We start from the raw sequence: 12573 nt of genomic DNA, 5'->3' as shown, positions 1-12573 counted from the left end.
AAATTATTTTATTTCCTTGCTTGCTTGTGGTTTAAATGGCATTTTATTGACATGCTTGAAAAAATTACCTAGGAGACAACTGAGAAGAAAAAAGTTACATGCATATAGGCCACTATATTTATATTTAAAACTTCTCTGAGAAATAAACCATTAAACAAACATGGCTTTGTGAGCCAAGAAGAGCTGGAAAAACAGTTGCAACATGGTTTAATTTACGGTATGTTCTCTGGACTTTGATTGTGGTTTGTGCAATTTTTTCATATGTAAGCTGGAGAGAAAGGCTGGAAAGTATTTATTTCAGATACTTCAGAGGGAAGCAGTAGATTTGGGCGCATGAGACAAGTGGACAAAAAGGGCGCCCCATTCACTTTCATTATAAATATCGTTTAATGGGCGCTGAACGGGGAAAATAAGGCGCCGGAGATTTTTAAGGATTTATAACGGCGCCCGGAGATTTTTAAGGATTTATAACTATGTTTGTGATGATTTAAGTTTACAAAATGAGCCCGTGACGAATAACGTTTATGAAGATAATAAATCACTATTTCTAAAACATTTCTAACACATTATTATCCACCCAAAAAAATAATTCACATTTTTTTTCTTTACATTCTTTATTTATTCATGTCTGTAAAACATTATTATCCATAGGGGGTTTTAGGTTTAGGCACCAACAGGGGGGTCTTAGGTTTAGGCACCAACAGGGGGGTCTTAGGTTTAGGCACCAACAGGGGGGTCTTAGGGTTAGGCACCTACAGGGGGGTCTTAGGGTTAGGCACCTACAGGGGGGTCTTAGGTTTAGGCACTAACAGGGGGGTCTTAGGTTTAGGCACTAACAGGGGGGTCTTAGGGTTAGGCACCAACAGGGGGGTCTTAGGGTTAGGCACCAACAGGGGGGTCTTAGGGTTAGGCACCAACAGGGGGGTCTTAGGTTTAGGCACCAACAGGGGGTCTAGGGGTTAGGGATAGGTACAGGGAGGGTTTTTAATAAACGAAAATATAAGTTTCACTTTACAAACAGGGAAGATTAACGTTTTAAGAATTGCCGATCTCATACACATTATTTAGTGATTTATACATTTTTAAATCACTATTTATAAACGAAATTCTACACAATAATTTCTATAAACGATATTTCCATTTATCGTTTATACCACGCGCCCTTTTTTCCCGACGCCCTTTTCGTACGTACGCACTTCAGAGACTTTTTGCTCTGTCCAAAATATCTCCGGGTTCTGTGGGTGAGTCATGAACAATTCATGTTTTAATCCTTATTTAAAATAAAAGTTTGCTTAGCTTGCAGATTTAACATATATATGAGTTCAGAGAAAGTCTGTATAATAATAATAATTGGTATTATTGTCGCTGTTCCAAACTGGATTTAACCGCAAATTAGCCCATTTTTACTTACCAAACCTTTTCACGGTATTGCAGAATGTTTCGCTTTAAAAATTCAAAATTCTTCTAATTCTCCAGCAGATTTTGGGATAAAATTGCATTGAAGTCAATACCTCTTAATTTAGTGATTTATAGCAGAGCCCCAATACACGCTTTAATCACCATTTCCTAGGTATGTTAAGAAGAACAGTGGGAACAAGGGTGGTGGTGGTGGTGGTGGTGGTGGTGGTGACATTTTAAAAAAAATACTCTGTAGTTTTTGAAAAAAAATTGGCTTTAAAATTACCATACTATAAATGTTTTTTTAAAGAAATCTGAAGTGAAAATAAACTTATGATATAATTATTTGTATGTGTAGTACAGTCCTATCTAAAAAAATTAGCATATTTCATCCGACCAATAAAAGAAAAGTGTTTTTAAAACAAAAAAAGTCAACCTTCAAATAATTATATTCAGTTATGCACTCAATACTTGGTCGGGAATCCTTTTGCAGAAATGACTGCCTCAATGCGGCGTGGCATGGAGGCAATCAGCCTGTGGCACTGCTCAGGTGTTATGGAGGCCCAGGATGCTTCGATAGCGGCCTTAAGCTCATCCAGAGTGTTGGGTCTTGCGCAGTGGTGCTTCAAAATTTCGCATGCGCGAAATTTCGCATCGTAATTCGCCGTTTTCCATCGTAATCGTATTGCGAAATTTAAGGGAGGATGCGTAATAAATTACGTGTGGACCGTAATTATGTATCGTAATTTCGTATGACTTCGTAACTTCGCAAAATTACGGTTCATTACAATATTAGTCATTTTGCATTGATGCACGCTTACAAATTTCCGCATGCAGACATGTTATGTTAGTGACGCGCATGCGCTGTTTAATGCGTATGTTTATACGCATCATAAGCATGATTGTGTGCATTAAAATATAGTATGCGCATGCGCAGTGGCTAGTTAAGTGATGCGTAATTACGTTACACAATTTCGTTTACACGCGTAGTATCGTAGCCGTAACTACGCTGTACCTGTAACTTCGTAAAATACTACGCAAAGTTAAATGCGAAGTTTTACGATGCGGAAAACTTCGCGAAATTTGCGAAACGAAGTTTTTGGGCCATTACGAACACCGACTCTTGCGTCTCTCAACTTTCTCTTCACAATATCCCACAAATTCTCTATGGGGTTCAGGTCAGGAGAGTTGGCAGGCCAATTGAGCACAGTAATACCATGTATATATACCAGTATATATATATACTGTAAATATCAGTGTAAGTTAAAACTTTAATTTTCATCAAATTTCAAAGAATGGGGGTAGCAAAATTATACAATGTTGGTGTGTTTTACTTTTCAGATCTGTCTTGACCTTTGAGTACCGAACAATATTATGGATATTCAGAACCACCAGATTTTTTTGTAGAAGACTTCAAGGAACACGTTTTCTGATATCTGGGTCATTTGCAATTAACTTTTTCTCCTGAGTTTTCTCCTAAGTGATATTTTGAAACGTGTCAATGAAATGCCTTTCAAATGACCAGCAAGCAAGAAGACACTTTTGGTACTTTTTCATTTGCAAAATTCTGAAAAATTATTTTGAACAGAATATGAAAAATTATCTCATAAGAGAAAACTTAAAGCAGAAGTAAAATAATAAAAAAAAAACTAAGAGTTTCACTTACCTGGGACTTCTTCCAGCCCCTTGCAGCCTTCCTGTAATGTGCCGGTCCTCCATGATTCTCCATTCTCCTGCCGCCGGCCGCTTTCGGTTCGGGGAACTCGGCACATGCGCCGGCGCCACGGGCCACGTATATAGCGCAGGAGGCTAGAAAGATACGCGTGGCTCGGGGCACGCAGTTGCTGACGACTTGTAAGTCGATGGTACAATAGTACCGATAGCGGCTGGCGGTGAGAGAACAGAGGATCATGGAGGACCGGCGCGGGACAGAAAGCCTGCAAGGGGCTGGCAGAAGTCCCAGGTAAGTGAAACACTTTTTTTTATTATTATTTCAGTTCTGCTTTAAGAGATAAAAATTTATTGCATATAGCACAGAATGTTTTTTATTTTCGCACAGAATTTCTCATTCATGCCCTTGAGCATGCTCAGTATACATTTTTTGTTATATATTTGTATATTACAAGAACACAATTTTGCATGATGTTCGGGATATACACATTGTTATTCTGTGAATTTTTGAATTCCAAAGTCCAACTTGAAATTTTAAAACTTTTCTCCTGAGTTTTCTCCTAGGAGATAAGTTTTCATTCTTCTCTTAAAATAACTTTTCATCACTTTGCAATTGAAAAAAAAAATACCAAAAAGTAAAAGAAAAAGTGCTATCAAAATCATTTTGAGCATTTTCTTGCTTACTGGTAGTTTAAAGAGCATTTTCTTGAGAGGTTGTGAAAATATCACCTAGGAGAAAAGTGAATTCCATGTGGGCCCATGTCATAAAATGTCTTTAAACCACCAGCAAGCAAGAGAATACTCAAAACAATTTTGATAGTACTTTTTAAACAACTTTTTAGGTGGTTTTTCAGTTGTAATATACTAAAATGTTATTTTAAAGAGTAGACAAAAATGATCTTCTGGGACAGTGTTTCTCAGCATTTTATTGGTATGTACCCCTTTTAAAACCCTGTACTCACCTAGTACCCCCCTAGCATAGTAAACATTATCAGAAGTACCCCTTGACAAATATAAATTTAATCTTAGTACATGATAATTGGTTCTTAACCATTTCCAAGCATCTACTATTGCTTTTAATTAGCTAAAACACTAATTTGGTGTTGTTTAAATAAGATCATTTTCTAAAACTCTAAATTTGTATATTAAGCCCCAGTACCCCCTGGAACCATTAGAAGTACCCCCTGGGGTACGCGTACCGCACGTTGAAAACCTAGGAGATATTTTTAGCTGGAATTCCAAATTCTGACTTTCAACTTTGAAATTGTAAAATGCGGAACTGGTAACTCTGTGAAATCTGTGCACTCTATTCTTCTTCCAACCCTCTCTTTTTTCCCTCAATGACTTCACTTTTCCTCTTTCCATCCTGCCCTTTTAATTGCTTAATATTTATTTTCAATTCTTTCAGAACAATGAGGATCCTCTTGATTTTGTGCTTGAGCGAAGCTCTGTTTTGTTTGGGGATCTTTGGTCACTCCACCAAAGATGAACACCATCACGCTAAGGACCACCATGAGGATAATCATGTGAAAACCAGCCCTTTGTGTACAAATATATCACCACTCCAGAAGATAATACCAAGCAATATCAAATTTGCCTATCATTTGTACACACACCTAGCAACAAAATATCCCAACGATAATATATTCTTCTCTCCAGTTAGTATTTCCATGTTATTTAGCATGATCTCTGCTGGTGCCAAGGGTCAGACACAAACTGAAATATTGGAAGGACTTGGGTTCAATACATCATCTGTCTCAGAAGAAGACATCCACAGAGGTTTTCAGCAGTTCATCAGCATCCTCGATGCATCCAATCGTGATGTAGAGCTCCACACTGCCAATGCTCTCTTTGTCCAAAAGAATACCAAACTTCTTGAGAAATTCTTGGAAGATCTCAAAGTCTTCTATCACTCAGAAGCAATTTCCACAGATTTTCACAATACAGAAGAAGCGAAAAATCAAATCAATAGCTACGTGGCCAGTAAAACCAATGAGAAAATCAAGGATTTGCTGGATAGTGTTGACCCAACCACACTTTTAGTCCTTGTCAACACCATCTACTTCAAAGGTAAGTTATAAACATTTCAACAAACATTTTATTGTGTACACACTGTAAGTAGAAACGTATGTATATGTGCAGTTATCCTTTAAATTGGAACTCTACTCTACCTTCATTGACAATTGCTACAAACATATATCAAGATTTATAATTCCTTTTTATTAGATGTTTCCTTCCATTTTAATTTTCAGCTAGCTATGGATTTCCAAAACTGGCTAAAACTGTATGAGAACTTCTCTGCAAGCCTGAATGTGCTTTGCCTTTGTGGAGAATGGACTGTCTTGGATTTCTTAAATTACAGACTGGATAATTAGCTGCACAGAGTAGGAGCTTGTTATACACTTTTCACACCTGTACTAATCCAATGACTGTCAGCAAGCTTTGGAACTCCCTTTTCACAGTCTGTATGTATTAGTGTACTATTAAGGTAGCGTAAGCTGAGGAGGAAGCCACCGCAAGCGACATGCCCAAAGCCCAGGAGCCGAAGGTCACAGGCGAGGGTCCTAAAGTACAATTTTCGCATTTGTGTTTCTGCTGGGTCCCCTATTTCTTAAAAATTAGTGGATGTGACCAAATTGCTGTGAACAGGAATACACCGTTGGTCGACGAGATTTCCTGCTGAGTCCCCTTAACTAGACTAGCGCCATCTTGATTTTGTGTAATTTTGACAAGTTACACAAAGTTATGTTCATGAAATTCAGTGAAGTATTTTGAACACGTTTTCACTTAGATGACTATGGGCTTGATTCACAAAAGGGTGCTAACACAGTTAGCTCGCCTAAAAGCTTTGCACGTGCAAACTAGGGTGCTAAGTAGTTTGCACTGGAAAGCTGATGCTGTTCTCGTGCTATTTTAGCGCGCGTACGATGTTACGCAGTGCGCGCTACGCTCCATTCGCATGCAAAATCAGCTGCTTCGCGTGCAAAGTATGCTTATCACGCTACTTATCATGCAAAGTGGCTGATTTTGCATGCAAAGCGCTGCGCGCAAAGCTTTATAAACTTTATGCGCGTTGACTCTTACGCGCATATTAGCACGTGAAGAGGCAGTTTGCACGTGCTCAGGGGCTTTGCACTGGCGTGCTAACACTTAGCACACTTTAGTGAATCGAGGACTATATCTTCAAAAATGTATGTGCTTGCATGTGAAACTTAATTTTTACCAAATGCATTGAAGTCAGTGGCCATGGGAATTCAAATTAATCATGGTTCATTAATGGGACATATCCCCAAGTAAATATATAAAATCATATGCAGAGAAAAGAGATAGGTGTAATGTATTTTGTGAAGTTACAAATCGTTGTGAAATCACACATTCTAATCCCGATTACGTGCAAAATAAATTGTGCATTAGTTTTAAATTTCGGATCGTAATTGCAAATGTTGCTGTGAAATTGGAGCTCATTGCTAGCTTGTATTAGGAATCTTGAAAACAATTGGGCTTATGATGTCACTCACATGCGCAGAAAGTGCCCGGCAACAGGCACGCCATCAAGGACGCGCACCACCGGCCCAGCGCAGCCGTACTACTAAGGGTCATAGCGACCTGGAAGTAGTGCGGCCACATAGAGATTTGCGGGCGAACTGTTCGCTCACATCTCTATTTACCAGATAAAAAAATTGATTTTTGATTTTATGCCCGACAGTTACACGTTAAGCGACACCGGCCCCTTAGTCTCCAGGCCCTCCTGTGAAGGCAGGGGTCACAGGGGTTATTGTTACGCCAGTGAGTCAATCAATTTTCAAGAGATTCCAGTAAACAATCTATCAAAAATTGATTAAACTGCAACTTTGCATTGTTCAATGCGCTGCAACACTATGAGTCATTGATCTACCACCATTCTTGCCTTCTCCCCCCATAAACCATTAGCAGCTCATTTGAGATAAGTGCTGTAATGGTTGTGTGTCGCAACTCAGATGTCTGATTATTTGGTGATCTGCAGAATCACCAACAATGCAGACGCTATACCTGATTATGTTTTATTGTCTCTCTGCTAGTGGAGGATATAGAAACTGAAAGCAGAAGTCCTCTGTTATTGTCTCACACTGCCCCCTAGTGACAAGTGGCCATAAATACACATTACAGAAGTACTATTTAGTAGCAAGCAAATGTAACAAATAAGTAAAAAGAAATGTGCTAAAACAAATTGGCCTGGAGAACTTGCAAGCATTGGCTGCTAAAGGGTTAATACTTTCAGTCGAATGTTGTTCAGACTGATCTGATATTTTGTGGGGATCGATTCCCATCAGATTCAATCAAAGTGATTGAATCCGTGGGTAAATGAATGGATAAATGATTCCAATGAGATCAGGACCTCTGAGCCAGCTTCACACAGTTTTTCTACTGATAAAATAATAAGCATGCGTGTTTTATTTTGCTAACTTTTGCCGGTTTAATGCATTTATTTGAATTTTCATTTCAATGGTTAATTTTGTAGGGCAGTGTTTGTAAAATTGAAGCTTATGTAATTGCTCTCAGTTTTCCTTGGATTCCTGGCCTTGCACTTCATATTCCTAGTACAGTAAAGTCCCTATTATCCAGCACAGGTGGGGATTGCCTCATACTAGTTATGTGTGCGTGTTGGTTGCTTGAGAATCCAAGGAACTGGGCCTAAAATGTAACTCTAACCTCCCCCTGTAGATTAAATACAGTGCAGTGGTAACAACTTACGAATAGAGTTGAGCCGAAATTTTCGTAATTTCGCATTACTATAATTACGCATGCGAAATTTGCGATTACGATGCGAAATTACGGTAGCGTAATTGCCATTAAAATCGTAATTGAAAATACCATAAGCGTAATTTTCAACTCGTAATTTCGCGTTTCGTTCATGCCGTAATTTCGCATTAAACGCTACCGTAATTTCGCGTTAAACCATAACGCTCCGTATAATGTAAACTTTAACATCGATTTTCTCAAAAACTATAAGGTCTTTTTGAAAAAAAAAAAATTTTCCTCTTATTCCTTCTGATCTCCTTAATATATTCTCCAAATTTGAGGCTCTTAGCATTTAAGGGGGCTTTGCTATTAACCCTTAAAGTCGGCGGCTTTTTTATATTATACGGAGCGTTACGGTTTAACGTGAAATTACGGTAGCGTTTAATGCGAAATTACAGCATGAACAAATACCCATTGTAATGCGAAAATTACGCGAAAATTACGCTTACGCGAAATTTCGCGAAATCCTTCTTCTTTACGATTATGTACTTACGGCCATAATCGTAATTACACTAATTACGCGGAATTTCACGAGATCGTAATTACGTCATTACGCTCATCTTAACTTACGAATCCTCCGGGCGCCTTCCTCTTCATTTCTGCAGCTCCCAGCTTTGTAGCGCCCTCTCCGTATGGCACCCCAAGCGTGCACGAGAGCGGATGCGGGTCAGGTGACATGGCAGATGCTACACACATGCAGACATGTCAGACGCAGATGGGAGCTTCTGGAGTGAGGAGAACCGGCTCTTGGAGAATTCATAGTTGTTTCAGTTGCGCACCACTGTAAAATGTAATGTAAATGCACATATATGCGTTTTTACATGCGGCCCATAGACTTTTATTAGCGGCAAATGCTAGACTTTTCCGCGTTTCTGCCTAGTGTGTGTTCCTAGCCACAATGTTTTGGAGACATAAAGATCATGGATCTCTTGATTGGATCTTTAAAGGACATCTGAGGTGAAAATAAACTGATGAGATACATAATTATGTTTATTCTCCTTCTCCTAAAAATGAAGTTTTTAGACATACCACGGTTTTCTTGTATATGTAAATCTACTTTTTTAAGTTTTTACTGTTTCTTTGTTTCTGCTCGATGACACATTCATTGAAGTATGCCAGGGCTAAAATCTATGAACTAGTATAGACCCTTTTCATCACTTTCCTACTCTCAGAAGCCATTTACTGCCAGAATACTGTTTTATGGCTGTGATTCCTTATCAGTAAGAGTTACACTATAGTCCAACCCAGCCTTGACCCAGACAGAAAATGTCACTTACATATCTGATGTTTAACTCTTTCAGGCTGAGAAAGAAAAAAAGGAACACAGCATAGTAATTTGTGTGATTGGCACTGTACATACACATGTCTATCTCAACATGTTACATCACCTTGGATGTCCTTTAAGATGCCTTGATGAAGGTGTCCTTGGCAACTCCTACTACCTTTGAACTCTAAAGTTCAGTGAGTGTTGCCTATTTTGGACTTTTAGGACCATAAAAGTTTCTACAAACTATTTAACAAGAAGGACTAATATTTTGATTTTTGTCTATTGATGATAAAATAAATCTTCTGTATCCTTATTCTATATTATTTACACCTCCTCTGATTTATCTTTGGATCTGCAGGCCATCCATAAATCTGTGGTGAGCGTAAACGAGAAGGGAACAGAGGCTGCCGGGGCCTCAGCTGCTGGAATATCAAGAAACATGCTGCCGCCGCTGTTTGAAGCAAACCGCCCTTTTCTGATGACCATTCTCGATAAACTCACAGGCAGCGTTCTCTTCACTGGGAGAATCATGAGGCCAGAGAACTAGGCTCCCAGAAGCCCAGAAGCTGTGACAGAAAATAAATACAGCGGTTTATCACAGTCTGTCATATGAAATTACGCTTTGGTGTGATATCAGTCTTGTAAAATATATGAATTAAAGAAACCAATTAAAGTGTCTCCAGAAAACCTGGCTTGGACTGATTTAAATGTGTTTACTTTTACTTTTGCTTGGGTCAAACTGGGCTGTTGTGGTGGAAAAAATGCAATAGCGGCAGGGGCGTACCTAGAAATCCCCGGGCCCCCCTGCAAAAAAAAAATCCGCCCCCCCCCCCCGGGTCCGCTCAGGGACTTTTGGGGGGCAGGAGGGGTCGCAGCATAAGAGGAGTGTGGCAGATCGGTGGGGAAATTCCCCCCCCCTCCCTCACCTCGGGCTCTCCTCTCAGCGCTCCCCTCCTGCAATCATTGGTGGCAGCGGGCAGGCAGCGGCGGCGGCAGGCTGAATACATTACCTCCTTCTTGCTGGAGATCTTCCGTTCTCTAAGAGCAACTTCCTGTTTACACAGGAAGTTTCATGAAGCTCTTAGAGAGAATGGAAGACCTCAAGCGAGAAGGTGGTAATGTATTCAGCCTGCCGCCACTGCTGCTGCTGCCCGCTGCTCGTGACGGCAGGGGTCGCATCCCCTATTGTTACGCCAGTGAATAGCGGCCATAGCCCAAGGGTGGGGGACACCATTTCTCACTACCCTGTTCAGTGCCCTCATAGGCCCCTTTTGCACTCGTGTTGCAAGTGTGTGTTGCATTACCCTGTTTTACTGCAGGGTAACGCAACGCAATGCAAGTCAATGGAGCCTAGTACAGCCTAGCCTAGCGTTGCGCTGGAAGCTTTCAAGCCGCCATACGTCTCCTTCTTTGCATTCCCGTCCGCAATAACATCAACGGAACGCAAAGAAGGCTACATGAGGCTAGGCCTCTTGGCAAAACTAGCTGGCGGCGGGGGACTGTGAGTGACTGCAAGGGCAAGGGATGGCTGCAAAGGAACCCGTAGAACAGGGATGCTCAACTTCGGATTCGGGAGATACCCGGATAGTTGCTATCCGGATATCTCCCAGTAAACCTGTGCGGCTGGGCGGGGAGGTCAAGCTTACCTGTCTGACGTCTTCTTCGGTCCGTCCCTCGGTGCCTCCTACGATGCGTTCCACGCGCGTCACGTGACTACAGAGACTTCCTCCTTCAACCCGGAAGGAGGAAGTGTTTGTAGTCACAGGACCGCTGCGTGGAACGCATCGTAGGAGGCGCCGAGGGACGGACCGAAGAAGACGTCAGACAGGTAAGCTTGACCTCCCCGCCCAGCCGCACAGGTTTACTGGGAGATATCCGGATAGCAACTATCCGGGTATCTCCCGAATCCGAAGTTGAGCATCCCTACCGTAGAAGCCCCAGGTGAGTAAAACTGATTTTCTTCTCCCTGGCTTAAGTTCCTCTTTAAAGAATATCCAAAATAAAATGATACAAATAGAGCCCTAACATAGCTTCCTGAGGGTCCCTAGACTCCGACCGGAAACCGGACGGGCATGGGCCACAGCTATAGGAAGCCGCTGACCTTTGACCCGGATCTAGTTTTGCCTGCACCTGTTCACTCTGTCAGTGATGCTGATCTGCCTGCGCTCCCGCCGTTCTCGTGATCCAGCCAAATAGAGCATAAGTAAGTAAGGTAAGTGTCTGGAGACCTTCAAGAAACTATGTAATGCCTTTTTTCCACCAATTTATTCAGCTCGGATATCCTTTAAAGCAAGAAACGAAACAAACCAAAAAAAAAAAAACTAAGAAGAAATGCAATCCTGAAATAAAGAAAATATTTTTTGCATTTTTACAAAATGTTTTACTATTTTTAGTATTGGTGCGTTTCACAAGGTAATTGGGGAGAGCACATCCAAGCTTGCTCAAGAATGTGTGCATCCGACATTCACACATACGGACCACCATGCCTGCTTATATGTATTTGTATCTGAACTACTAAGTCTAAATAGAATTTCACTTTTCTATTTTTTTTTTTTAGCCGGTCGCCTGGCGTTGCCTGGGTATGTATATTTGGCTAGTGTTGGCTCCGCCCACTTTTTCTAATCCTTACACACAAAAATACTCAATGACTTAGTTTGTGAGCTTTGCGGTCTTTGGCATCAATAATTTGCATTGAAATGAAACAAATCTGATTGGATGTTTGTAGCTCCACCCCATTTTTTGCCAGATTTGAACCCGAGTCACCCAATCACCAACTGTACCAGGTTTGAGTCTGGTGCCATTAACAGTGCAAGAATGGCAGCAATTAAATATTCCTGTTGAAAATTAATAGGTGAATTTTGATTGGCTGTTGTAGGCTCCACCCACTTTTCTGAATATTACTCCCAGTCACCCAGTGACCAACTGTGCAAAGTTTGAGAACCCTGCCATTACCAGAGTAAGAATGGCTGCAGTTTATATTTTCCCAGTGAAATTTGTATTTGTCTCCGCCCACTTTTTACTTATGGGGATAAAAAGTATCCTACACGTTATTCCAGGTAATGTACTATGTGTGTGCCAAATTTCATTCAAATCCATTCAGCCATTGTTGTGTGATCGAGTAACAAACATCCAAACATCCAAACTTTCACATTTCTAATATTAGTAAGATATTTATTTTGGTTTTCTGGGCTAAAAATCTCAGTTTGAAGTTTGAGCTGTATTTAACATCACACTTACATTCCTGCTGTTCATTCAGAGAATTCAAAGAAAGTGGTAATAGCAATCGATTCCCTGATGACCGCAGGACCCCCAGCCACTGTCCCCCCAAAATGTTTGTGACACCCCCCTCCTTCCCAGGCCCATGGTGAGAGGTGTATGTTCACCTGTCACACCAGCGCAAAGCCTCACCTCCCCCAGTGTCCGCCATCTTTTTGCAACATTATGAACGATGAACCTTC

At 40.8% G+C, this 12573-nt stretch overlaps 1 protein-coding gene across 1 annotated transcript; it reads left to right on the top strand.

The window, feature by feature from the left end:
• Positions 1 to 1199: 1199 nt before the first annotated feature.
• On the top strand, positions 1200 to 9802 carry LOC137533636 (alpha-1-antiproteinase 2-like). Its single transcript, XM_068254977.1, has 3 exons — positions 1200 to 1241; positions 4478 to 5139; positions 9421 to 9802. Exons 2-3 carry the CDS (start codon positions 4482 to 4484, stop codon positions 9660 to 9662), a joined length of 900 nt encoding a protein of 299 aa, XP_068111078.1. The 5' UTR covers positions 1200 to 1241; positions 4478 to 4481; the 3' UTR covers positions 9663 to 9802.
• Positions 9803 to 12573: the final 2771 nt, after the last annotated feature.

Source organism: Hyperolius riggenbachi, chromosome 9, assembly GCF_040937935.1.
Source record: "Hyperolius riggenbachi isolate aHypRig1 chromosome 9, aHypRig1.pri, whole genome shotgun sequence".
Taxonomy (NCBI): Eukaryota; Metazoa; Chordata; class Amphibia; order Anura; family Hyperoliidae; genus Hyperolius; species Hyperolius riggenbachi.
Note: the sequence above shows the minus strand (reverse complement) of the source record. Positions and strands in the feature narration are given on the sequence as shown.

What these genes read in the sequence shown, in the direction of transcription:
- LOC137533636 (XM_068254977.1), top strand. Translation starts at nt 4,482, where the DNA reads ATGAGGATCCTCTTGATTTTGTGCTTGAGCGAAGCTCTGTTTTGTTTG. An exon ending in CAACACCATCTACTTCAAAG is followed by an intron (nt 5,140 to 9,420) that starts GTAAGTTATAAA and finishes ATAAATCTTCTG; the next exon opens with TATCCTTATTCTATATTATT.